General features: G+C 40.2%; 1 protein-coding gene across 7 annotated transcripts in view; it reads left to right on the top strand.

Moving 5' to 3' along the window:
• The window catches only part of CSNK1G3 (casein kinase 1 gamma 3), a 212,900-nt gene that overhangs the window by 172,484 nt on the left and 12,687 nt on the right, over nucleotides 1-27,729 (top strand). For 3 of the 7 annotated variants that reach the window (XR_016312431.1, XM_089675405.1, XM_089675247.1), the window contains exons 7-12: nucleotides 2,083-2,168; nucleotides 3,053-3,137; nucleotides 3,612-3,760; nucleotides 8,092-8,187; nucleotides 13,324-13,419; nucleotides 24,630-24,736. Coding sequence is in view for 6 of the 7 variants with exons in the window: in XM_089675405.1 (XP_089531531.1) it covers nucleotides 2,083-2,168; nucleotides 3,053-3,137; nucleotides 3,612-3,760; nucleotides 8,092-8,187; nucleotides 13,324-13,419; nucleotides 24,630-24,736 (619 nt within the window). In the remaining variant the exon portion in view is untranslated. The remainder of the gene's footprint in view (nucleotides 1-2,082; nucleotides 2,169-3,052; nucleotides 3,138-3,611; nucleotides 3,761-8,091; nucleotides 8,188-13,323; nucleotides 13,420-24,629; nucleotides 24,737-27,729) is intronic. The other 4 variants (XM_089675658.1, XM_089675488.1, XM_089675348.1 and 1 more) reach the window with 3 other exon arrangements.

The following is a 27,729-nucleotide window of genomic DNA, read 5'->3' on the forward strand; positions in this document are numbered from 1 at the left end:
AGTGCTTGCAAAAAGAAAAATGCTAAATTGGTTTTAAAAATTTGCATGTTCTCTTATTAGTCAATGAAAAACAGTGTACATAAAACCAAACAATGAATTTCTCCTATTTGCTTTAACTTCATGTATTTAATATACAATCAAAAACATTTAGTATTTTAGGTCTGTTTTTATCACTGCAAAAATAATTATCTATGTTTCTGTGCTATCTCAAAGCCTTCCCAGCTCTTCGCTTGGGACTACAAGTCAAGTTCCTTTGCTTTGAAGATGAAGTTAGTCAGCAGGGCAGACAACGCACATACAACACAGAGATGCTGTGTGTTGTCAGCCCACATGAGGAAAATATAAGCAGAGTGCATTTCTGATAGATCAGCAGGTGTTTTTCTATTCTTGAGACAAAGATAAATCATTTCAGAACTTTTTCTACCTTTAATGTGGCCTATAAACTGCACAACTCAGTTGAAAAACAAACTGAACTTTTAGGGGGGGGGGGGGGGGGGGGGGTAAACATAAAAAACTAAAATAATGTAATTTGCATAAGGGTGCACACCCTCTTATAACAGGGGATGTAGCTGTGTTCAGAATTAAGCAATCACATTCAAAATCATATCAAATAGGAGTCAGTACACACCTGCCATCAATTAAAGTGCCTCTGATTAAACCCAAATAAAGTTCAGCTGTTCTAGTAGGTCTTTCCTGACATTTTCTTAGTCGCATCCTACAGCAAAAGCCATGGTCTGCAGAGAGCTTTCAAAGCATCGGAGGGATCTCATTGTTAAAAGATATCAGTCAGGAGAAGGGTAGAAAAGAATTTCCAAAGCATTAGATATACCATGGAGCACAGTGAAAACAGTCACCATCAAGTGGATAAAATATGGCGCAACAGTGACATTACCAAGAACTGGACGTCCCTCCAAAATTGATGAAATATGAGATGAAAACTGGCCTGGGCGGCTTCCAAGAGGCCTATAGCAACATTAAAGAAGCTGCAACAATATCTGGCAAGTACTGGCTGTGTGGTACATGTGACAACAATCTCCTGTATTCCTCATATGTCTGGGCTATGGGGTAGAGTGGCAAAATGTCAGCCTTTTCTTATGAAGAAAAACATCCAAGCCCGACTAAATTTTGCAAAAACATATTTGAAGTCTCCCAAAAGCATGTGGGAAAATGTGTTCTGGTCTGATGAAACCAAGGTTTAACTTTTTGGCCATAATTCCGAGAGATATGGTTGGTGCAAAGACGACACCGCACATCACCAAAAGAACACCATACCCACCGTGAAGCATGGTGGTGGCAGCATCATGCTTTGGGGCTGTTTTCTTTCAGCTAGAACTGGGGCCTTAGTCAAGGTAGAGGGAATTATGAACAGTTCCTAATACCAGTCAATACTGGCACAAAACCTTCAGACTTCTGCTAGAAAGCAGAACATGAAGAGGAACTTCATCTTTCAGCATGACAACGACCGAAAGCATACATCCAAATCAACAAAGGAATGGCTTCACCAGAAGTTTATTTAAGTTTTGAAATGGCCCAGCCAGAGCCCAGATCTGAATTCGATGGAAAATCTGTGGGGTGATCTGAAGAGGGCTGTGCACAGGAGATGCCCTCGCAATCTGAAAGATTTGGAGTGTTTTTGCAAGGCAGAGTGGGCAAATATTGCCAAGTCAAGATATGCCATGCTGATAGACTCATACCCAAAAAGACTGAGTGCTGGAATAAAATCAAAAGGTGCTTCAACAAAGTATTAGTTTAAGGGTGTGCACACTTATGCAACCATATTATTTTAGTTTTTTATTTTTACTTCCCTCCACCTAAAAGACTTCAGTTTGCTGTTCAACTGAGGTGTACAGTTTATAGGTCACATTAAAGGTGGAAAAAGTTCTGAAATGATTTATCTTTGTCTCATTTTTTTACATCACAGAAACCTGACATTTTAACAGGGTTGTGTAGACTTTTTATATCCACTGTATGTGAGTGAGTGTGTGTGTGTGTGTAATATAAATATATATTTATTTAATATAATATATAAATTATATGTGTGCATATGACCACTGTCATTTCATTTCTTTTTGTTAACTTTAGAGCAAAGTAGAAGAGATGACTTAGAAGCATTAGGGCATATGTTTATGTATTTTCTACGAGGGAGCCTACCCTGGCAAGGACTAAAGGTAAATTTTTTTTACTCAGGAGTAACCCTTTTAAGTACTATTTCCAAGGATTCCCCATGATTTTATCTTTTAGCCTTTTTTGAGTTACTAGCTGAACATTTTTCATTTGGAAAAGGAAGCTGTAATGCTTGCAAGTTGTTGACCTCTATAGGCCTGATCTGCTGTGTACTAGTTTAAAGCCCTGCACTGTGAACTTTTACATTATGTACTCCTTCAGCATGGTTGCATTGTCTTTTAGCATGGATGGTCTTTTTCTTGAATTTGCTTCTCCTATCAGCAAAAGAATTTGTATCTTGTTTAAAAAAATAAAATGACTTGTATACGTTCTAAATTGCTTCTTCTGAACCAAACTTGCCAGTTCAGGACTCTTAAGGCCTCGGTCACACCATGTGCAGAGATGTGGGTTTTTCTGCACCTGTTCTGCAAGGGCACAAAAAAACCCAAAAAGAATTGTTCTCTATGTGCCCTGTTCACATGATAGTACTAGTATTATGTGCAGATTTTTTCTTTGCAGGAATCTGCAGCATGTATAAAACTTGTTGAAACGCATCTGAAAACTGATGGAAATGTGTGTTTCTGCAAGTCCTTTTTTCCAAGTGTTTTTTTTCCATCAGTTTTTCTGCATGTACGATCTGAATGAGGCCTGAAAGTTTTTTTTTTTTGTCTTTTTAGACTTGCCACATTGCACTGTTGGTTTGTACATATTTTGTTAGTCTGCAGTATACACCTGTATTTTTGATGCCTGTGATTCTCAATACTAATCCAATATATATTTTACTTTTTATACAGTGTCCCCCCCACACACAAACACGCACACCTATGTATGTGTATGTATAAAGAATTGTATACACACACTCAACATTGTTTTTGCTTCCGTTTTGTAGGCTGACACGTTAAAAGAAAGGTATCAGAAAATTGGAGATACGAAGCGAGCAACTCCAATAGAAGTACTTTGTGAGAATTTCCCAGGTAAAAAGTACAATTTATTGGGCTTTTTCAGATAGAATGAACAAAACCAGCACTATCACTTTCTCCTTTATATGTAGATTGTTTTTATCTAAAGGGTATATCAGGTTTACCAAAATGTGTTATTCTTCTTGGACCCCTTTATATGGCATTTAGAAGGTTCTTCACCTCCTTAACTGACTGCATGTTGTGGGACTCTAGTACTTCCTGTGCCAAGTCCTAGGCAGGCTAAAGTGACACTAAATTCTGGTTTAAAAAATTATTTTAAAATGTGTATTCTTAATTCAAATGTACGTTGAATTGTTCTCAGCTTCCTCCAAGTTCCCTAAACAAGTATGCTGAATAAATATTTCAGCTTGCTATGTGATGTTTGTTTTAATTGCCTTTATCTTGCTTTTATTAGGAAGCCTCTTCACTGTTCAGACATATACCCGTTCATTACTATCAGCTCAATTACCACTTATTTTTAAATTGCAGAAGAAATGGCCACATACCTACGCTATGTAAGAAGGCTAGATTTTTTTGAAAAACCAGACTACGACTACTTAAGAAAACTATTTACAGATTTGTTTGATCGAAAGGGATATATGTTTGACTATGAATATGACTGGACTGGGAAGCAACTAGTAAGTACAATAACTATAGACAAATGTTGACAATACTATTTTTATTCGTTTTCTTCATGCTGTTGGATTTTTGGTGCAAAGTTAAGAGTAGACTTAAGTTGAATATGATCATTCTGCATTCTCAGGAGACTAGCCTACCTTTTTAAAAGGCTCTTGTTTTCATTAATGTTTCTCTTTGTCCTAATTGTCTTTATCCTTGCTTTAGAATTTTTCTTGTCCTGCTGAAATGCAGGCCAACTTTTCCAAGTTTCTAGACACCCCCCCCCCATTAGATCACAGAGAGGTTGAACAGTACAGAAATCATGTAACAAGCACTTTTTCTCCTACCATTGGAAAAGTCTGATCAATATAGTTGCTATGGATTAAGGTAGATTCAGATTAAAGGATGTTTGGTTATTGTGTTTTAACATAGCAATGCATAAAAATATCCCAGTTCAACAGAGTTGTATATTAACTCATCAGTGTGTTGATGCTGTTTCACAATTCAATCAACTCTGTGGGCTGTGGAGCTTACATTTCAGCAACCACTTCTTGTTGCAGGTTGCCGTATGTGCTCCTGTAGTTTCCCCGTTCAGCTGCTTATCAGGTCTATCAAGTAGCACAATAGCTAAAGGAGTTGCACATGGTAGACGGACAACACTTCTGCTTATAAGAAATGATGTTACTTTAGCTGTATCTTCAGATAAAAAATTTACACGGTTTGCTTAGGAAAACTATATACAGTATGACATGATGCCAAACACTAGAAAATAGATTGTGTTTACATACACTTTACTACAAATGTATGTATGTATGTATATAGTAGCTAAGCAGTCTACTTTCATGACCATATAACTATTTTATCTGGACTATAACTTTAATTTTCCTACTTTTAAAATGTTTACCCTTTTCAAGCTTGTATAAGCTATTGTAATGATATACCGTGCTGTGCTTTTTCTTGTATGCTGATGATTGGATACAAAAGGGCAACAAAATGCACTTTTCTCTTTTGTTTATTGGAGGACACTGCTTCTCTTATATATCATCATTTACTGGGTATAGTCCCACCTGCAGGAATAGAATACTAGGTACAGCTAACAAACAAAACACAGCCCAGTGTGGTGGCCCTTGCTAGTGGCCAAAAGTCCCTTGACATTGTGGAACAACTCCGTTATTAGCCTAGTGTCTAGGAGGGCATAGAAAAGTCCTCTTGGAAATCCTACCTTATTTTATTTTACTTCAAGCAAGTCACTGACTTGCTGAAAGCCTGGATGACAACCCTCCTCCTCCCCAGTTGCAGCCATTGAGTGCATGCAGATTCAACTGCAGTTGTCCGGTGTTCTTGTGAGCAGCCTGCAGAGTTCTTTCTCTAGGGAGACACATATGACAAGCTAGCTGAATAGTAGATCACATTGTTCCACTTAGATGCCAGTAGCACCTCGGGTCTGGATGGTGATTTCCAGCCAATGTCTTGGGCAAACGACTGGGACTGTGGACATAGCTTTGCTGTAAGATGGTCTCCATCCCCTTGGAGATCGACAAAGCATCAGCATCAACTTTGCCTCCAGGAAGGAATTGGTGTCAGCAATTAAGTTGATCAGGAATATACCTATCATTTTTGGATCCTCCCGCTGCAGTGGCTGACACACCATTATCTTTCAGGAAGCCATAAATTCCTGTTTCTTAGCTTTCATCCAGCACAGGGAGGAGCAGTAGTTGGCCTTAGGCACAGGTAAAGGTTAGCTGTCAGTGTTGACAGCCTTATTTCTGTGCCTTCTGGCATCTTTACTACCAGTTCACACCTTTATTCAAGTGGACACACATGTGTTTGGTGTTCAAAAAAACGCTTTTCAAGGATGTTAGGGAGATCCCACTGCAAATGTTATCTCAGAAAATGGTGTTCCTAGAATCCGTTACGTTGGTGCATAGCGTCTACAAACTGGTTGTATTGTCTTGCAAGCCTCCATTTTTGGCCATCCATAAGGATAAGGTTGTGTCCGTGATTCCCTTTTCTGTCAAAGATAGTACCAGCTTTCCACCTGAATGAAGAAATTGTGCTTCCATTGCTTTGTCCTGAGTGGGTCCACACTAAGGAGATTGCTTTACTTTATTTGAATGCAGTCAGGGTGATTATGGTGTATAAGTCAGACTCCCTGGTTTTTGCTGGAGAGGGCCCACATAAGGGTGTTGAACTGTTTACTGCAACTGTCTAATGCGTGATCTGGCAAAGTATTGTCCTAGCGCATACTTTCAAGCACTGCAAACCACTCTGAAAGATTGGTAAGTACATCATGAGTTTTTAACATCAATCATCGATTTTTGGGTTTGTAAGGCTGCCATTTGGTCATCTATTCATGCGTTCACCAAATTTTACAAGACTGATGTGGAATCTTCAGCTGATGCCAATTTTGGCTGTAAATTTCTGCAGGCAGCAGTTTGACAAGCCTGCGTTTTTCTTTTTAGATGGTTAGTCTATTTTTGTCCTAAGTTTGCCTTCCCCCTTTGAAGCACTGCTAGTAGATGATGATCTAAAGCAGTAACTGTGTCCTCCAATAAACAAAAAAATTAGGATTTTTTTCCAGAGACTAGAAAAAGATCCTGTTTTTACTTTGAATCGCTTCTAATTTAAAAAAAAAAAAAAAAAAAAAGTTAGACTTGTTACCTTGCCATGTGATCATTATAACATCCTAGTGATCACATGGTCAGGAACCATGCTGCTGTCAAATATAGTGCAGTCAGCACATGTAGTGGTTAATGGGGAATTGCTCTTGTTTTGATAGCTTTTGGCACCAGTTCAGTATCCTGAGTTATTACCAGTTTCTGTATATGCAACTTTCTCATGCCTTTCATAGTCAGTTCTTGCATCGACATGTATCTTTTAGGTTGGTCCCTTTTAGAAACCCTAGTACGTTTAGACCAGCTGTTGAAACCAGCTTTGTCTCTCTACCAATATGTTTTTGCTAGCCTCTCTGACCTCTCCAGTCTCTGGGGAAAAATGGCGGAGGGGTATACCTGAATTAGACGATGGAAACTGGTCAGATTTCTGGGATGTACACTTTAAACACCTGGTCTCAGCTCGAGATAGGCTCATTCAATGCAAGCTTCTGCACAGAGCCTAATTAACTCTGCATATGTTGCATAAGCGAATACCTGTTTTGGCTTCTGTATGCTGATCATGAGTTTTTTTCATGTCTTCTGGACTTGTCCGTCTTTCTCTTGGCTTTTGTCTGGAGTGGTGGGTGTAATATATGGTGTAAGCTCCAAGGAGCAGGGCCCTCTTGTATTGAACTGTATTGTTACTGTACTGTCTCCCTCCATAATGTAAAGCACTGAGCAAACTGTCGGCGCTATATAAGTCCTGTATAATAATAATAATGTGCCTCAGACTCACCTCCCACTGGAGCCGATGGTGTGCCTTTTGGATTTGGTGAACGACCTGGCCCCTATTGTAGCAGAGAGAACATTTCTAGGAATGTCCCTTTTTAATGCTTAAACATCAGTTGCCATACATTGGAAGAAACCGACATCCCCCTTTCTTGCTTTCTGGAAATGTCTTAATAATGCTAATCTTCCTCTCTATCACTATACATACAACCTGGCCATAGGGGCAGAAGGAATAAGTTTAATGTTTGGTCAAGAGGAACCCTCTTCAGCGGATGATTTTGCCCCCCCCCCCCCCGTTTATTTTTAAATTTTTTAGTTACACTCCAGGTGCAATGTGTGTGTTTTTTCAATTTTTTTCTATTTCCCTCTTCCATTTATCTCAACGCAAACATGCGGAAAGATGCTATGTGACTTTTATAGGGTGTTGTGGGCTGGTTTGTGATTTATATCTTGTTAGTTCACCGTGTGTGTGGTATTGCCAGTGACCAATTTTTTTAATTTTTTTTAAAGGATAAAATATAGAATAATACAATAGATAAAAAAATATATATATATAATCAGTCAGAGTACAAGGTATGCGGCCAGAATGCCGCCTCAGAAAATACTGATCAGTTGATTAAAATGCTTGTCTGTGCAAAGTTTAATTTTTCTAGTACCATAATCTGACATTAGATACTTGACACCTTCACGTCAGCTTTGGATGTCCATGTGTAGTAACGCAATTTGTTATTTGTATGTTTGAGCCCAAAGAAATGCCTTAAAGTCCAGTAGAATGTCAGAATGTGTTACTCTGTGGTGAATACATTGCATTGTTCTGTCCTGCAGCTCATTTCAGCATACGTAGGTTGCTCAGATCTGTAGAGATGTAGACATGGGAAACATTGAGGAGTGGCAGATGTATTAAATACTTTTTGCTGTACTGCATCTCTATCTTGTATGTTAAAACATATTCTTTTCCCTCACAACAGCCCACACCAGTTGGCTCCATTCATGCAGATCCAGCTCTTTCATCAAACAGAGAAGCACATCAACACCGAGATAAGATGCAGCAAGCCAAAAATCAGGTAAGTGTGACCTTGTCAGCTGCAGTCCTCGCAATAGTAACCTTTTATTTGCATTTAATATCAACAAACATGTTCTTACTAATCTATTTTTGTAATTCAAAAAAATAATACAAATAATACTATTGATATCTGCACTTGTAGAGGTAACACAAGGTGTTTCTAATATGTAGTATTTTTATTTATTTTTAGTTCTGTCAGTGCTCAGTTTTGTAAAAAAAAAAAAAAGTGTTTACCTTTTAATATTTATGTGCAGTAAAACAGCAACTGTCAGCATCTGGATTAAGGGGCAGTTAAATATAGAAGGAAAACTCAACATGTCTTCCTGTAATATCAAGACTCCCACACATACCAAGCTAGGCCACAAATAAGTGTTGTCACTTTAGTCTCTGACAAACTTGGAACCCCTGCAGCTGATATACATATGCTGGAGTCAAGAAAGCTTAAGTAAAATTACAGCAGTTGCCCATAGAAACTTACTAGTGTCATTAAAAAAGAAGCCAATGGGCTTCTGTGACCATCTGCTTCTCATTAATTTGTGTTTTCGACTTAGCAGTGAATACGATACATAATTTCTCTGTTCTTCCTGAGTCCAGGGATGGTGCCTAATTAACTGTTTGATAAAGTTGCCTTTTATCACTCTCACAGTTTTGCTTCGTTTTCTTACAAAACATATTGCAAGTAAACCATTTTATTTTTTTAAATTTGTTGGACCATAACATTGGAGAAGTGACAATATACTGGTCAATTTAAGCACAGATAACACATTTTAACTGAGAAGCCATTCAGTGCTTAAATTGCCTGTCCTTCTAGCCTTAAAAAGAGAAATTCATTCTAAAGTTATTCAGAATAGGTTTGTTAATGAGTGTTGAATCACCATTCAGCCTCTTCTATCTCTTAGAGACTGGTGTGTTGATAGTTTCTTGCAGTTTTCACTCTTTTCCCCCGAGGCCTTAAAATTGAATATCAGGCAAATGGCTAAATCCACAGCTGAAACACATATATGTGGATTGTTTTACTTGTCAAAGTACTTGTAATTCTTGTCCAGCCTTGTGCTCTAGGCATCCCTGCCAGACAAAACAGCCGAGTCCTCAACCTTTATGCAGACAAAAAATACGGTTTTATAATAGAATCTCCTCCAGGATCCAGCCATCTTGTGACTGGACAGCAAAAAGCTTGCTAATGTGAAAAGCATAGGCATGAGCTCTTCATTAGGTTAATAACTGTGAACAGAGCAAATAGAGCCTTGCCTGGTTCACACTGCTAACCAGTCAGTATGCAGTCTGTTGTGCAGAGAATTACAGAAGTCTGATAAAATAAATATAGAAGTGCTTATGCAAAAATGAGATGTATATGGAATATCCGGTATTCATGTACTGTATATTTGCCTGGAGCTCAAGGTTACCTGAGGTCACATGCTCACTGCTGGATTCAGTAGCTTTTTACATAATGGCAAATCCCTCAGGAGACTGTGACCCCATCATTCATTTTTATAGTTGGCATGATCAATGGAATTAGTAGTTAAAATGTGATTTAGCTTGCAAACTACAACACAAAATAAAGGTATTTTTAGGTTGATGGGGCTTTAAGAGATGTTCTCGAATTCATGGTAGCATGCCAAAATGAATGTTTTAAGACTAATGAATGTTAGCTTCTGCTACCATGTAGAGTGCAGCTTCACATCAGTGCTATTTGCACGATTTTTTAACATATCTTTTATGTATTATTAAATAGTGTGTGAAAGTTATACTACAAGTGTGTGCTTTTTTTTTTTTTTTTTTTTACCATGCCATCAAATGGAGGCCTGTGTGTAGATGGCAATGGGCTAAAACCCACCAAAATGTAGCTTGCACAGTGATACAGCGCCATTTTTGCACAGAGTTCTTCAGAAATGGCAAAATTGCCTTAGTGAATTTGCCAGTGTAATAAATATTTCTGCTCGTTCTCTGGCCACTTGACTTAGGCTAGGTTCACATATGTGTGGGTGATGTCGCTGCGGGTCCGCACAAAAATCCGTGCTGCCGTACCACCCACACAGAAGAATGCGGACCTGTGGGCGGGTGCCATTAATTCTAACGGCACGTCGCCCGCACTGTAAATCGCAACCGCATGGGCTTCTTCCCTGCCTGTCCCGGGGTACGGGAGCCCATTCAAATGAATGGGCTCTCGTGTCCGTGCAAAACGCGGCCCGCAGGAATGCGGATATGTGAACCAGGGGTCGTGGTCCATTCACTCACACCACATGCAGCTGTTTTAGAAGCAGATGTTGGTATGGTAACCTTTCATTAGCAACACTCTGATTTGCTAAAAATGGCTTTTACAGCTGAAGGCCAACATTTCATACATCCAGTTTTGTTTGTAAGAAGCAGTGCTAAACCTTTATTTTAAATTCTGTCATATCTTTTTAATTTGTTTTTTCTTTTGCACATTACACAACCTAAATATAGGTTAAAGCATGCACAGGTTACAATGATTTTGGTATATACCAAATTGGTCTAAGGCAGAAGAATGTAAATTGCTTTATTTGAAAATTAATGAACATTAGAGCTATATGGAAACCATTATATCATGAGCCTCTTGAATTGAAGTTTCCTTAAAGAACAGTCGGTGTGGCTGAGCTGCACAGGATGATATTAAAATAATTGCATCCTTTTTCATCAACATTTTCTACATATTAATTAGACAAACTAACCTGTGCCTATATCAGTGCATAGCAAACGGTGTGATGAATCAGACACTGGTCATGTGCTACAGACAATGAGATCCACACTTATTGTATAGTAACTAATAGAGGATCACTTGTATTGTACCAGCATGTGAAACATCACAAGCTCTCCACAACATAAGACTTTTAATTTATCACACAAGATAGTGCAGAACCTAAACCATCCATAGTGCTAGAGGTAGAATGTATAACACAGCATAAGGCTAGGTTCACACCTATGCATTTTGCGTTTCTGCATTGTGTTTTGCATTTTTGCACCTGCTGTTTTGACACGTTTTTGCCGCGTTTTTGATGTAGGTTTCTTTATTTTTTTTTCCTGTTGCTAGGCAGATTTCAAAAGCAAAACTCAACAAAAACACAGCAAAACACACTACATGCTTTTCTGCAGAGTTTCCATTGAAGTCTATAGAACCAAAAACTCAACTTTTTTTGCATTCAAAAAAGTCTATGACCCTTTCCAAAAAAAGGCACTGGAAATCATGTTAAATGGACTGTAGCGTGTTTCTGCAAAACGCTGCGGAAAACTCTTAGATGTGAACCTAGGGTGATGCAATACCAGCCTAAAGAAGCACAAGCCATTCTCAGCGCTAGATGCTGAATGGATCATACAGAATAAGGTAGTAGCAACTTGAGAGGTAACATAAACCGCCCACAACGATAGACTCAAAGTGATTGTAAAGGTTCTTTAAAAAAATACAAAAAACAAGTGTTATACTTACATGCTCTGTGCAATGGTTTTGCACAGAGCGACCTCAATCCTCCTTTTCTGGGGATCCCCTTCGGTTGTCTGGATGACTCCTCTTCCTATGTTGGCACTTGTGCGAACTCAATCCTGAGCTGCACTGTGTGTGTGTGCGTGTGCGTGCCCCCGCTTCCCCCCATCCCCTGTCTCTGAATTTGATTGGCAACAACAGCCTGAAGCCACTGAAGAGAGAGCGCTCAGGTAAGTATCTTGGCAAGGGGGGGGATGCACATAAAAGGATTTTTTTTTTTTTTTAAATTATAGAATGCATTAAGGTGGTAACCCTGAAGCCTTTACAACCACTTGAAGGAGTAACATGGGATAAGGTAGTACTAGCCTGTGAAACACCGCTGACCATCCACAGTGCTAGAGACTTGAAGATATTGCATAAGGTAAGGTAACACTAGATTGTGAGAGACACAGAGCAAATAATATTGGTCAAGATAAGTCAGTACTTAATTATAAGTCTACACAGACTGATAGTGCTAGAGGCTGAATATAGCTCACAAAATAAGGCAGGCCATAGATGGCAGGTTGCAGGAAAGAAATTCGCTCAAATCACCCATCAACACAGACTCCCCAAGCCCTCCCCCCCTGGAGCCTTGCATTCAAGGGCAGTGTTGGAGGCATGGGTTGAGCTGGCCCCTGCCCCCGCTGGAGAACACAGTCATTATTGCTAGAGGTTCTAACAGTCGCTAGCAATAATCGCATGTAAAATCTGGCAAGCTGATTGTACCTAAGTTGATTGATCGATGATTCGAGCCGTCTATGGCCGGCTTAAGGTATTACTAGACTGTGAGATACCACAAACCATACAGTGCTAGGGACTGACGATATTACATAAGGTAATACTAGATCATGAGATAACACAGACTATGCACAGTGCTAGAGATCCAACATATTGTACAAGATAAGTCAGTACTAAGCTGTGAGATGCCACAGACCATCCAGTGCTGGAGACTGAATGGATCTCGGGATAAGGGACTATGTTCAGATGTGCGAACAAAGATGTTGTAAACATATGCTTAACTTTGTCTTTTGTTTTTTTTCCTCACATATTTTACTTTTCTCTCATGGTTATAGATCCTAAAAACCCGAAAAAACCCTTTCCAAAACAATATTTGAAGTATATGAATATATGGTTAAAAGACAATGATGTATTTTTTTTTCCCTGGGGTTTCTATTTAGAATCTAATGTATGTATAAATATATGCTTTTATTGCACATTATGATGTGTATATGCTGTCATATATTTATATACTTTGTCATGCACACATACGTATCTATATGTAAAGCATTGATGTATGCGTGTATTTGTCTAACACACTAGTTCTAGTTGTCACTGTAGCTCAATAAAGCACAAGCTTTTTCTATAGATTGCTGCATTTTAGATCTGCACTTGTGGCACTTCCTAAGCAGTAATTTCAGCTTAACATCACTGGATTCTAATAAACTTTTGCTTTTGTTTTTGCTTTATTAGAACCTAGTTTGCATGCAAATCTTGCTTTAAATTGTAGTGTGCGCTGTAGTTGTAAGTTCACATACTGTGGTATAATTTGCTTGCTGTCTTTATTTAATTTCACATGTTGTGATGACGCATGAGGTGTTTAATATGTTTTGGGTTTTTCTCCTTCCTCTTCCATGCATGTTTTATGCATTATATAATGGGCAGTCGGCAGACCACAGGGCAGCTTGGGACTCCCAGCAGGCCAACCCCCACCACCTAAGAGCTCACCTAGCAGCAGACAGACATGGTGGCTCGGTACAGGTATTTTCTGCTTCTTTGCATGACTGACTACTTGCGCGTCCCATAACCTCAGCGTGCCCTATCAGGTTGCCATAGCATGCTTTTTGTTTCAAGCTGATTTGATGCTTTTCAGTGTGTTCTCAACTGCATTACTATTCATATTGTGGTTTTAGAATCTAGGCCTTTAAAACTGCTCAAACTGTATTTTATTATGTTTGCATTTTGCATCATATTATGATATTTTAAAGGTTGAAGGTAAGAAACTGGTTTGATTCCCCCATCAGCATAGTCAGCCACAACGCTATTGTGTTCTACCAGAGGGGAACCTTCCCCACCGGCAGAATACAATGATCACTGTTGGCAGCTCTAGCCACCTGCAGTGATTGGGCAAAAAAAACCCTGATAGGCTGGTTGTACTAAAGGAAATCGATAGATCAACTTCAGCCCAACCAGCCTGCCCATAGATAGATCAAAACTCGACCATTTCCTGCTGAACCAACCAAATTTGGATTCCTGTATGGCCGCCTGTAGTAAGGGTTTGAGCTGGTGATCAAAGCTCATTTTATCACTAATAAAGTTTTTCACATTGCTTTAAGAAGCCGCTAATGGCTAACATCTTATAGGCAACAATACGTTTCCCTCGGAGAAAGAAGGGGAGGCTGCTGCAGCAAGACACTGCAGACTATGAAAAGAAGTGGGTAGCACAGAAGTCTACCAATAGTGTGTGATTAGGCATGGGATTAGGTTACATGCATCATGTTCATTCTCTGCTCCTCTTTGTAATGACACTGCTTTCCTTTGTAGAAAATGTTTCTACCAAGATTTCCTATACTCTCACTTGTACAAACATATTACCTAAAAACCCTAAATGAAATAGTATGATCAGCTAATCTTATATTTGTACAGTATTGTCGTGTTTTGTTATACTTTACAATGATGCTCAGTGTAAACAATACAGAACATTACAAGAGATGAGCTATGAGAACCCTGCCCTCTTCTGCTTACAATCTAATAGGTTACATTTCCTTTACATCAATTGCTGAAATTGTGTAAGTGGTAACTTTACCGAATGGGACATTTTTTTTTTTTTTTTTTTTTTTTTAGAATGAATAACTAATGAGAAAATAAAGTTGGATTGGCAAAAATGTATTGCTTCTCTTTCTATTGATTTTAATAACTTTGAGAATAGCCACATCTCATGCAGATAATTAAATTGTCTGAGTTTTTAACCTAACCTTTATGGCCAGTGTATGAATTTTAAACTCTAAGTACTAAAATAATTGTGGCTAGGTTCACATCTGTGCAGGTGCAGGAGTGCATGTACGTCGCACGCGTTTCTGCAATTACTCAAGTAAATTGCACTGCTTTAACCACTTGCCTACCAGGCACTTATACCCCCTTCCTTACCAGGCCAATTTTCAGCTTTCAGCGCTGCCGCACTTTGATTGACAATTGCGCGGTCATGCAACATTGTACCCATATGAAATTTTGATCATTTTTTTCTCACAAATAGAGCTTTCTTTTGGTGGTATTTAATCGCCACTGGGCGCTTTACTTTTTGCGCTATAAATTAAAAAAAGTGCAAAAAATTTGAAAAAAAAAAAAGTTTATTTGTTTCTTTTATAAAATTTTTTAAACAGGTATTTTTTCTCCTTCACTGATTTGCGTTGATGAGGCGGCACTGATGGGCACTGATAGGCGGCACTGATGGGCACTGATAGGCAGCACTAAAGGGCACTGATAGGCAGTACTAATGAGGTGGCACGGATAGGCGGCACTGATAGACAGCACTAATTAGGGGTCACGGATAGGCGGCACTGATATGCAGCACTGATAGGCGGCACTGATAGGTGACACTGATGATGGGTACTGATAGACGGCACTGACTGGCATCACTTCTGGGCACTGACTGGCGGCACTGACTGGCACAACCCCTGGGCACTGACTGGTGGCACTGACTGGCAGCACTGCTGGGCTGCACTGGTGGGTGGCACTGGTGGGTGGGCACAGGTGGGTGGCACTGGTGGGCACAGGTGGGTGGGCACAGGTGGGTGGCACTGCTGGGCACATGTAGGTGGCACTTCTGGGCACAGGTAGGTGGCACTGCAGAGTGGCACAGGTGGGTGCACTGCTGGGCACAGGTGGGGGCACTGCTGGGCACGGGTGGGCGGAACTTGCAGGTGTCACTGCTGGGCACCGATCATCAGGGCACTCATCATCAGTGCCCTGATGATCGGTGCCGATCGCCGCTCTGACAACTGCCGGTTCTCGGCAGTACTTTCCTCACGATCTGACAGCGTGAGGAAAGTGCAGCCGAGAACCGGCACTTGCATTTCCCTCTGATCAGCGTGTCATTGGACACTGCTGATCACGTGGTAAAAGGCCGGTGGGATCGGCCTTTCACCACATCACGTGATCAGCTGTGTCCGTAGGACACAGCGATCACGGAGATCGCCGGGTGCGCGCCCCCTGGGGCGCGCAGGAGAGCGCGTTCTGGGAGGACGTCATATGACGTCCACTCAGAACTGGCCGGCCGCGGTGAAGCCGTCATTCGGCTATGCGCGGTCGGCAAGAGGTTAAAGAACTCATGCACAGGTGCCATTGTCTCTTAATGGCATCCCCATGCACTGGTAAAACTTGGTGTGGTTTCCTTCATTCCGCCAAAGCACCGTGCATTTTCTGTGTTGCCAGAAAAAAAAAGATTTTGAGACCTTTTCCTGCAAGAAATGCAGGTACTGCAGCCCAATCAAATGAACGGGCTGCTGTGCACGTGCTAATGTGGCATACGGAACCGCAAAGATGTGGACTCAGGCTTAAAGAATCGTACTTTCTGTGTATCAGAATGCACACCAAGCCTTTTGACAAGCAGTAGCCAGCTAATTTAGAAAAGGGAAATTTGCCTTGCCTTTGTCAGTGGCTTTTGGCCTGTTGCAAGTTGCTAGCAATATGTATCAGTGATTATGAATCTCATTAAAATGCAGTGGAAAAGTCCATAAAGACTCAATGTACTTCCATGGCTTCTCAAATCTGTCCAGACATAGTGTATTTTGCAGACAAAATTTAAAGCAGAACAAAAGCTATCAGTGCATTGGCTATTAGTTTTGTTTATTCAGTGTGGAAGGAGTTAAATAAATAAAAACACTTGAAATGGAGCATGTAGCAAAAAGGAAGACAATGTTGCAATTTGTAAACAGTGACTCTACCAAAAACACATGGTAGTAGAATTACATATTTAAAAGAGAAGTTTGGTTTTTTTTCTTCAAATTAGATTTACCTGTCCCCCGCCGGTTTTAACCTCCCTGGCGGTATTCCCGAGTGTAGCTCGGGGTGAAGTTTCAGCACCACAAGCGGTAACCCCGAGCTACACTCTGGAATACCTTGCAGCATTGCTCCAGGATTTCTTCTTCACTTACCTTGTCCTTCGCCCCCGCGATGTTCCTCCTGCAGTGTCCCCGGCAATGTCCTCCGGCTGATGTCGGCATCTGTCTTCTGGGTTCCGTTCCCTGCGACGTCGGGACGTACGGGGGACGGAACTGGCGGGAAATTTGAAAATGTGAAAAAGTGACATTCACTAAAATCACATAGTAAAACATTACTGTATCAAACCATTTCACATACATTTTGTCCCTAGTGCTTTGTCGTGTGCCCTGCCTGCATTTTTACTGTTCTTTCTGCCTGGAAACTGAGAAATGTCCATGGCGTCCAAAAAGCGTCCCTTTTAGGTCAAAAGCGGTTTTAGACCGACTAGAGAACAGCGATAGTAAATTAGAACCACTTGCAGAATTGAGTGATAATGATTCGTGGGGAAATACGTCATCAGACACTGAAAATGATTTTGTGACTTTGCTCAGTGATGTGCGAACTTGGCGCTATATTTAAAATTTCAGTGTTTTTGGTTTGATTATATTGAATTAAATTTATTTTTGTTAAAATATTTTTTATGCTTATTTATTAAATTATAATTTATTATTAAGTGTTTCAAATTTTAACATACCCGGGATGTTTACTAGACTTTTGTTCGGACAGATTTCAGTGAGGTATTCCTAAGAATTACAGGCCTACAATAAAAAAACGACATATTTCCATGCAAAAAATGTACCGCTTTGAGCACAGAAATATTGATATAATCATACCACTAGGGAGGCTTATGGGCTCATGTACACGACCAGCTGCTAAACTTGAGTTCAGGAGCTTTTGGCATATTTTTGCTCCTAAACTCAACTCTATAAAAGCCTGTGTCCATGTACACATAGGCTTTTAGCAGAGTTTAGCAGCTGCCGCGGTAAGATGAATTTAGACCTCCCTCTCCTGATCGCAGAAGAATCGTGTTCAAGATAGGAATGTTTTGACCACTGACTGTGGGAAAACGCAGCAATCGCAGTACCGTGGTTTTGCTGCTATTTGCGGTTTCCTACAGCCGGCGGTCAGGGTAGGCTCATGTACATGGAGCCTAAGTGTGAAAACTCAGCGTTCACCTGACCGCTGATCATGGAGTTCTCATCGCTGCTGTGAGAAGAGACCAGTGACTGTCGGTCACCACTCTCTGCTTTGCTTCAGCCCTCTGGAAGCTGAAAACGAGCTACAGGAGTGCAGAACAAACCGCAGCGCTGTGATCCACAGGAGAACTACAGCCAAAAGAGCTTTGGCTGTTATTCTCCTTTAAACCTGTCTATACGGAACAGCTTTTTTTTTTATCCACTTTAGTGAACCTTGATCCTTTCTTCACAGTAAAGTTGGTTTGTTTTAAAATTGCAAGCTTCAGGCTGTCCTCTAGATTCCTGCTTTACTACCTAGTGAATCATTGACTTTGAACAGGTGTGTAGCCAGGGGAGTCAGAAAAGTTTCCAACCTGCATGCTTTTCTGTCTTAGAAACTCATTAGGTAGTGAGTGGTATATTGGGCTGACAGCCATGGTGCCTGGACATTTAAAGGTAACTTGCCATTAGAGGAACATGGAAGTTACCATGGCTAAACTTTCCCTTACAAAATAATACCTGCCTGGCTGTCATTCTGTCTCCATTTTCAAAACATATGTCACAAACATACAGATAAGGATTTGTGATTCTTTCCCACTGCCCTTACTGTGCATGCTTATATGTCACTGGTTTTACCACTGACTCAGTATGAAAGCCAGGGGGCCAGCATATCGGCAAGAAAACTAACATATTCAGGGGGACACAAATGTCAGCCCCCATATTCCTTTCAGAACAGGTTACTTTAAAAGGATCTTCTACTGACAGACATAATTAGGCTGCCATTGGTGACCTTTTTTCTAAATTTTCAGATCAGTGGCTTTAGAATTTTGATATTAATAGTTCCTACTTCACTGCTTCATATTGGTGAAGTAAAAGGATTAGCATGATAGGCAACCAAGTAGCATTTTCAGAAGGTCAGTAATGGCAGCCTACATTTCTCTGGGTTAAAAAAAAAAAAAAAAAGTAGCAGTGGAAGCTTCTAAACTTCTACCCCTGCATCTTACCTTTATTTGGCTCCAGCTGCCCTGCAACTTATTTCCAGAGACTGGGTATTGCTGGTAACCGAAGCATGAATTAAAGTGTAACTAGGGGCAAAGGAGTAAAGGAGGGTTATAGTTCCTGTCCATTTATTTTTCATCTGTGTCCCATTGGGCATATTTCCCTTCACTTCCTGTCCCATAGCCAAAACAAAGTGAGATGCAAATGAAGGGATACCATTTGGTGTCACTGGAACTAGTGTCCACATTGGAAGATTTCTCATCTATTACAGTGCTGATGTCAACCCAAAATTGGGAGTTTTCTTTTACGTTCACGTTCAATGATAATGGTAAACGGGACAAATAAATAATGAATCTTCCTAACGGGGGTGGGGGGGGCGCAGACAGCAATAACATCTGACAGGTGTTCTAATCCCTCTTCACTCTATCCAGAACAAAAAATTGTTGCCTTTTAGTTACACTTTAATCACCTCAAAGCCTTTATAATTAAAACATGCAGTCAGCAGATGAGATAGAACAAGCATGACAGTAAAGTAAAATGATGATTGGAAATGTGGCCAGTAATCTGTGAAACCTGAGCTTGTTCCTGTTAGGGTAATAAACGCAAACAGTACATAGATTACAAGCTGTCAGAAATGCCACCTGGATACCAGTTTTATTTTTACAGGAACAAAGCTTCAAATTTTATTTTCCTCTATATATAAAGCTTTTTCCATCTGGAAGGTGTTAGCTTTGTATAACTTAGGAAAAGCATTAAAGTATTCCATCTGAAAACCAATAGTATTATTTCAGGTGGAGTAGACTGATAAGAGCTAGAACAGCTGCTTTTAAAGTTCCTCCTTTGATTCTCTGTCCTTACTGTGTCTGTTCTTTGACATCCTTACCTAATTTAAAAGACACTTGTCATAAGAGAAATACATGGACCGCTATTGCTGGCCTCATCCTGAAAATGCTAGTTGCCTGGCTGCCTGACTTCAGTGTCTTGTTACTGACATAAGATGTATGCATCAGATGAGCTTAGAGTGAAATTTAAACTTTTTTTTTTTCCCTATCGGGTATTCTTTATTAAAGGATTTTTCAGGTTAAGTTTACAGTTACGATTGACAAACAGCACTACCAAAGTGGCACACAGTACTTAAAAATCAGAATTCTTGTTTTACATACTTCTGTTCAGTGATTTAAAGTATTGGAGTCAGAGGATCAGCATGACAGGAGACTGGCAATATTAAAAGGATGTTATCGGTAGCTTTCAATATTTTTTTTCTTCATTCCATCTTTAATGAGAAGTGAAATTAAACCCAACAAATCCCAAACCTGTTAAGCTGGCCATGGCATGATTAGTTTTTTTTTTTATTCCCCCCTAGCCTGCGGGCTGACTGGAAAATGCTAAGATTTGTCTGCATGGAGGATCTGTCGCTCTCAGAATACACTGAGCAGCTGCAGCAACTACCGTAATTGAGAAAAGTGTGCCTGCATGTCTCTTCGATCAAACTGGTCTTTGTCAAGCAGTGATGGCCACACAGTGTAAAGCCAGCTTTACATTTTAAGGCATGCTGTGAATAACTTTAAGGCTCCATGCACATGGGGCATTTTAATAACGCTGGTAACCTTAGCTGTGTAAAGTCACGTTAAAAATGTGAGGTTTTTTTAGCAGTTTTGCATTAGCGTTTTGTCACTTTTTTTCGCGTTTGTGTTTTTTTTTTTTTTTTACCAAAATGCTGGTTTTCTGCATTTTACCATGTTTTTCAGCGTTAGAGAGTTTTTACAGCTAAAAAAACTCCTCTAGAAACCAACTAGTTCTGGGGGTTTTTTCCAGCCAAAAAATGCCCCTGCCAAAAAACGATGATTAATCTCTGTGTGCATGGACACATAGGATAACATACTGGGGAGTTTACTGGCTGTAGAAAAAAACCCGCCAAAAGCCAAAAACAGCAGCTATAAAAATGTCCAGTTGCATGAGGATGTATAGTTGCTTGTGCTCTTAACTGAACTGGTGAGCCATCAAATGGCTGGTCATCATAACTGATCACACATGAAGCAAAATGGCAGCTGCAGATCAAAGAGAAGCTAAGGTAGCAGCTTCCTTGGTTGTAAACGATCATGTTTTATCTAAATAGTTGAAATCTATTTTAAAAAGACAGTTGGTTCAACCACTCAAGCACCCTTGGCCGTGTTAAAGTTTGTTACATCTCTGTTAATGTCACTATAGCTGGGTTTCTAGTTCAATCAAAAGAAATGTATAAATCTAGGCATGGGGAATTAGCATGCTTATGACATGTATTTAGTAAAAAATTATCAAAATAATTTTTTTACACAGGATGTTATAGATCTATAAATATAATGAATCAATTTTGCCTAGATTCTGTCTCTAGTTACTCAGTAAAATGGCAAAGTTCTGATCTTGACCATGGACTGATAAGGTTTGTGAATGCCTTGCTTTAATCCAAGCTTGGTGTGTGCACTTGCATGGAAATCCCAATGTGTGTGTAGATGTGCCTTAGATCTCTGCCAGGTTTGTGGGACCTGTGGATATCCAAAGATGTCGGCATGGAAGAATGGGGGTGGGACCACAGTAGCGCCAGGCTAAAATTCCTTTTTAAATTGCTGCTTGAACTTTGTAGGGGAAATGTACAAGTTCCAGTCCTCTTCATCACTTTGTTTCCATGACATCCTCTTCCTCCCTCACACCTCCCTGTTGGTCAGTAGGGCCACCCATCGCATTAATGGGGAAGAATGGGACTTTCTGAGGTCAGGTCAGAATTTGTCTGGCAAGCATCAAACAACGCAATTGCTGTGGCCTACATACACCACCAAGGGGTACAAGAAGTCTGACATCCCTGAAAGAAGTAATCCTAATTCTCTGTTTAGTGGAGAACCACATTTCAGCTCTCAATGCTACTTAAATACTGAAAGTGGAAAATTGAGAAGAAGACTTTATAAGTCACCAATGCCTGGACTGATCTTGAGATCTTCCTGATGCTCTGTCAGAAATGGGCAGCACACGATATTGACATGACTTCCAGGTCCCACAAGAAACTAAACAGGTTTAGCTAATTCCAGGGATTCACAGATCTTTGCAGTGGATATCCTGGTGATTCCTTGGTCCCTGTTCAGATTGGTATGTGCATTTCATCCAGTGAAACTTCTCCTTCGTCTTCTCCACAAGATAGAGGAAGAACAGATTCCAGTGATCCTCATTGCTCCAAACTGGCTCAGGAGAACTTGGTATACAGACACACAGACTCCTGGCATACAAACGACGGCCTCATCCACTCAGGCCAGACCTCTGGTCACAGGGCCTCTGTTCCACTCTGCTTCTCAGATGCTGACTTTAATGGTATGACTGATTGAATCCCAGATTCCACAGAGATAGGGTCATTACTGACACAGTCCTTTCCACTCTGCTTAGCAGGAGAATGTACTTTTCCTAGTATCTACTATTGCATCTTCAAGGGCTATTTTGCTTGGAGAAAAGCAGACAGTGGATATTTTCTATTCCTTGCATCCTGTCCTTCCTCCAGTCTGGTCTGGGCCATCATCTGGCTCTTAGTACTCTAAAGGGTTTAGGTCTCTGCCTTAGCCGTTCTGTTACAAAAACATTTGGTTTTGCACACTCTTGTCCTTTTGTACAAGGAGTTGCTCGTGTTAATCCCCAACTTCAATCTCCTGTGTCTTTCTGGGATCTCACTCGGGTGCTTTTGGTTGTTCAAAAACTTCCATTTGAATCAATCCTATTCAAAGATCTCATGAGAGAGGTGACCTTTTTTGTGGCCATTACATAAGCCAGATGTAACTTCAAGTTAGTGACTCTTTCTTGTAAAAGGAGCCTTTTCTTGTCTTACATTGGTCCTAAGATCCAGTCCCTGTTTGCTCCCCAAGGTGGTCTCTTATTTTCACCTCATTGAATCTCCTCTCTTCCCTATTCCCTGCCCCAAAACATATTAATGAGATTTCACTCCACTTCCTGGATGTGGTCAGATAAGTTAAGGTCTCTCTATCTTGGAGTACAGTGAGTACTCAGGTTCCTCCCCTCTGTCTTCTTTTTGTCTCCTTTTTGCTTGCCACCAACTGGAGTCCCATGAAGTGGCCGGGGTTAAGTGAGGGTGCAGTCACTGCTCTCCACTCCGTGTTAACAGAGAACTAAGCGATCAGTGGTCATGTGATCGCTCAGTTCTTGGGCTTAGAGCTGGCGGGGGACAGCTGCAGCCTCACAGCGATGCTGCAGCATAGAAGGGAGTGTGTATGTTTATTTATTTAGTAATACCAAACTTCTCCTTTGAACAATTTTGCTAGCTAGATGCTTTCTAAAAAATATGCATCCTACATGTGACAGGAACTCTAGGTCATTAGCTCTGGGAAAAGATAACGTGTTCCATTGTTTTACTTCATTTCTTCCTCAACTTTATTTTTAAATTTTTATAAGACTTTTTGTTGGGTCCCATTATCTTGAAAGTTCTTTTCTGCTCAGTCAAATGCATCTGAACATTTATCCATTTCTGGTTTCACACTTCTCATTTGTGCTATCTTCTGGTACCAGTTTAGAAATGTTTTCCCTTGTGCATTGTCCCCCCAAGAACCACACTGATGTCCTTTATGGAAAAAATATGCCTTCAGTGTTTGAGCCATACACTTTGACTCATATCGCATCGCATCCGCGCCAAGAAGTGTCAGTGGACCTTTAATATTCCTCCCTATAAAATATACTGAACTTTTGAATATATTAATTATAAGTTCTGTGTATTGTGTGTATCATGAATTTATTTAAAGGGAATTATACTGTTTTTTTTGTGAATGTTTTTTTAAACATTTTTTTTTTTGTTTTACGGTTATTTTTTTTTTAATATTTATTCACAGAAACTTTTTATTTTACAAAAAAATAAAGGTAAGGTACTTTGCCCTATTCTGTCTGGAGAGCGTGCTGGACTTGCTAATAAGAAAGCCCAGCTCTAGCTCTGCATTGGACTACTCCTTTAAATGGTAAATCCAGAAGAGCTCCTTCCTCTACTAAGTGAGAGGGTTAGAAGTGTGAGTTCACGTAAGCAGTGTACAGCTGACCCTTTCAGAATGATAGGTCTTGAAATGACAATGGGACCGATGGCACCGTTCTGTGCTGTATTAATGAATAAACAAAAAACATTACCAGCACTCCAGAAGTATTCAAAACCATGGATATGGATTGTCACAGGCTTTTTGTGTAACAATTTGGGCCTCAAAAGACCCCTTCATCAAATCAGACAAGGTTTTAATAGTCCAGTAGTCATAATCCTACATCCAAATATACTGGCTGTTGGGAAACTTTTATATTAAGTTTTTTTTTTCTTTTAGCTTTACAGGTTAAAAGATAATTTTTTCATGTTAATTTACAGAAATAATAGGGCTTTTTCTTTACAGAGAATGGATTTTTTTTTCTGCCTAAATGCTTAAAAATGCCTCTCAACTACCTAATCTGCATGAACACATTGGATAACATTAGTTGCTTCTACAGTCAAACTGCTAAGAGCAGCGTTTTTTTTTTTTTTTAAGTGTGCGTGGAGTGTAAGGAATTGTATTGGCTTTGTAATAGAATACAAATGGAGTGAAAAATACACTACATTCTCTTTAAAGTGGTAGTTAAACCAGGAGGTAGCTTTGATGAGATGAAATAAGACTTGGAATATATTCTGCTGTGACTGTGAAAAGGCCCGAGTTGATCTGTTGAGTTTTTCAGAGGCTGATTCTTCCGTGTATTGGCCAATATGTGATCTCTTGTATTTTGCAGGTTGTAAGTTCTACAAATGGTGAGCTGAATACAGATGATCCCACAGCTGGACACTCAAATGCACCCATCACTGCCCCAGCAGAAGTTGAAGTTCTAGATGAAACAAAGTAAGTTTCACATACATTTAGCTGTGCTGTCAAAACTTCCAATCTTTATTTGATGTGGTTTTATTATTGCATTCGACTTTAGGCAGATTGCTGAAGTTGTTTTTACAATGTAGCTTTGGTCTATAATAAAAAAGCAGTTGCCTGTGTACATCACTATGATTAGTTCCCAAGAGAAAATACTACTTGCTGCTATTTATTAGTTTCTAGTATGTTGACATGGCCTACTTTAAATGTGGTTAGCAATTTCAGAGGGAGAACAAGCACTTTTATCTTAGAATGGATTTTGGTTATGGTGGCATATGTCTCCTGCCATGTGGGAGTTTATGGAAAGATCTTTAGTCGCAGTAGAAACTGGAGGGCACACATAATAGTTGTTTCTGTGTTGTGTCCTCTAATGTATTCCCCATGAAAATATAATGAAAGCTCCAAAAACCAGTGTCAGCAATAATTTCAGTTGTTAGTGTCTTTCACTTATAATAACTATGACTGCAGATATCCTTGCCAGATTTCTGCGACAAGTGAGGAAACCGAGACTAAGCCCTGCCTACATTTTACCAAGAAGTGAGAAAATCATTTTTAGTGAAGGTGCTGTTTCATTAGACACTTGGGGTTATTTACTAAAACTGCATGGCACAAAATCTGGTGCAGCTCTGCACAGAAAGTAATCCGCTTCCAGGTTTTATTGTAAAAGCTTAATTGACCAATCTGAAGTTAGAAGCTGATTGGCTGTCATGCAGTGCTGTACCAGTTTTAGTACATCTCCCCCACTGTCACTTTTCCCAATCAAAGCAAAGTGACAGTGTCTGCATATAGCCTATCCCCCAGACCTGTATGTTTACCCAAACATCCTCCCTTCCACTGCAGCATCCCCACCTGTCTAAACTTAGGAATTTACTGGCGTTGGAGTTTAGACGGGGATGATGTAGGAGTTTTGTGGTTTGGTGATTGGCCTTACCTGGAAGCCCTGCTACTCTATCATGACTAAGGAACCAATGGTAGCAGCAATTCAGTAACTAGCTGAAAATTGCCGGAGGAAAGACTCCCCTTCGTGAAAATCCCAGGCATTTAGCATATTAGGAATGATATGTCAAGTGTGTGTAAGTGTATGTGTGTGTATGTGTATATATATATATATATATATATATATATGTGTGTGTGTGTGTGCACTATATTGCCAAAAGTATTGCGACGTCTGCCTTTACACGCACATGAACTTTAATGGCATCCCAGTCTTAGTCTGTAGGGTTCAGTATGGAGTTGGCTCACCCTATAACAGCTTCAACTCTTCTGGGAAGGCTGTCCACATGGTTTAGGAGTGTGTCTATGGGAATGTTTGACCATTCTTCCAGAAGCACATTTGTGAGGTCAGGCACTGATGTCGGACGAGAAGGCTTGGCTCACAGTCTCCGCTCTAATTCATCCCAAAGGTGTTCTTTCAGGTTGAGGTCAGGACTCTGTGCAGGCCAGTCTAATTCCTCCACCCCAAACTCTCTCATCCATGGCTTTATGGACCTTGCTTTGTGCACTGGTGCGCAATCATGTTGGAACAGGCAGGGGCCATCCCCAAACTGTTCCCTCAAAGTTGGGAGCATGAAATTGTTCAAAATGTCTTGGTATGCTGACACCTTAAGAGTTCCCTTCACTGGAACTAAGGGGCCAAGCTCAACCCCTGAAAACAACCCCACCCCATAATCCCCCCTCCACCAAACGTTACACTTGGCATAATACAGTCAAGCAAGTACTGTTCTCGTCCATTGGATTGCCAGACAGAGAAGCATAATTCATCACTCCAGAGAACATGTCTCCACTGCTCTAGAGTCCAGTGGTGGCGTGCTTTAAACCACGGCATCCGACGCTTTGCATTGCTCTTGGTAATGTAAGGCTGGGATGCAGCTGCTCGGCCATGGAAACCCATTCCCTGAAGCTCTCTACACACTGTTGTTGTGCTAATCTGCAGATCACACGAAGTTTGGAGATGTTTAGCTATAGACTCTACAGACAGTTGGTGACATCTGTGCACTGTGTGCATCAGCATGCACTGACCCCGCTCTGTCTTTATACATGGCTTACCACTTAGTAGCTGAGTTTCTGTTGTTCCCAGTTGCGTCCACTTTGTAATAATACCACTAACAGTTGAATATTTAGTAGCAAGGAAATTTCACGGATGGACTTGTTGCACAGGTGGCAAGCTATCATGGTACCACGCTTGAATTCACTGAGCTCCTGAGAGCGACCCATTCTTTCACAAATGTTTGTAGAAGCAGTCTGCATGCCTAGGTGCTTGATTTTATACACCTGTGGCCATGGAGGTGATTGGAACACCTGAATCCAATTATTTGGAGGGGTGTCCTAATACTTTTGGCAATATAGTGTGTGTGTGTCTGTGTTTCTATCTCTATATCTGGATCTTTTCTTTCAATACTTGGATGTATTGGCTGAATACATTTTCTGTTTTTGGCCTTTCTTCCCCTTTATTTTCATTTGGTGATCCGGCCAGTAAGTTTGTTATTTTCCAAACGTTAGATTTTTTCATTCTTTACAGCTGTGCTAAACTATGCATTTTTGTCCTGAAGAATGGATATAATCCCTAATAAAACACATATATATTTTCTATAAGATGCGAATCGATAGAATAGAAAGTTGAAAACTTTGAGTATATTTGCACAACTGTTTATCAAACCTGTTTTTTCAGTAAACAGTACCTTAAACTTTATTTTAAAGTAGAACTATAGGCAAAACTTTTTTTTTCATTTTGAATAGAAAAAGGGAGGGTTGTTCCTGTCAGATTTTATGTTTGTCATCTGTGTCCTGTTGGGGAGATTTACTTTCTGTCCCATAACTAAAACAGGAAGTGAGCAGTAATCCCTGCAAATTATGTCACCAGAACTAGTGTCCCCATTGGAAGATTTCTCATCTGTTCATTTCCTGGGGACAACCCAAAACTTGAAATCTTTTTACTTTCACTTTCAGACCCGGTGCACACCAATGCGGTG

This window comes from Staurois parvus, unplaced genomic scaffold, assembly GCF_062004578.1.
Source record: "Staurois parvus isolate SC_StPar_1 unplaced genomic scaffold, SC_StPar_1.0 ptg000004l, whole genome shotgun sequence".
Lineage (NCBI taxonomy): Eukaryota > Metazoa > Chordata > Amphibia > Anura > Ranidae > Staurois > Staurois parvus.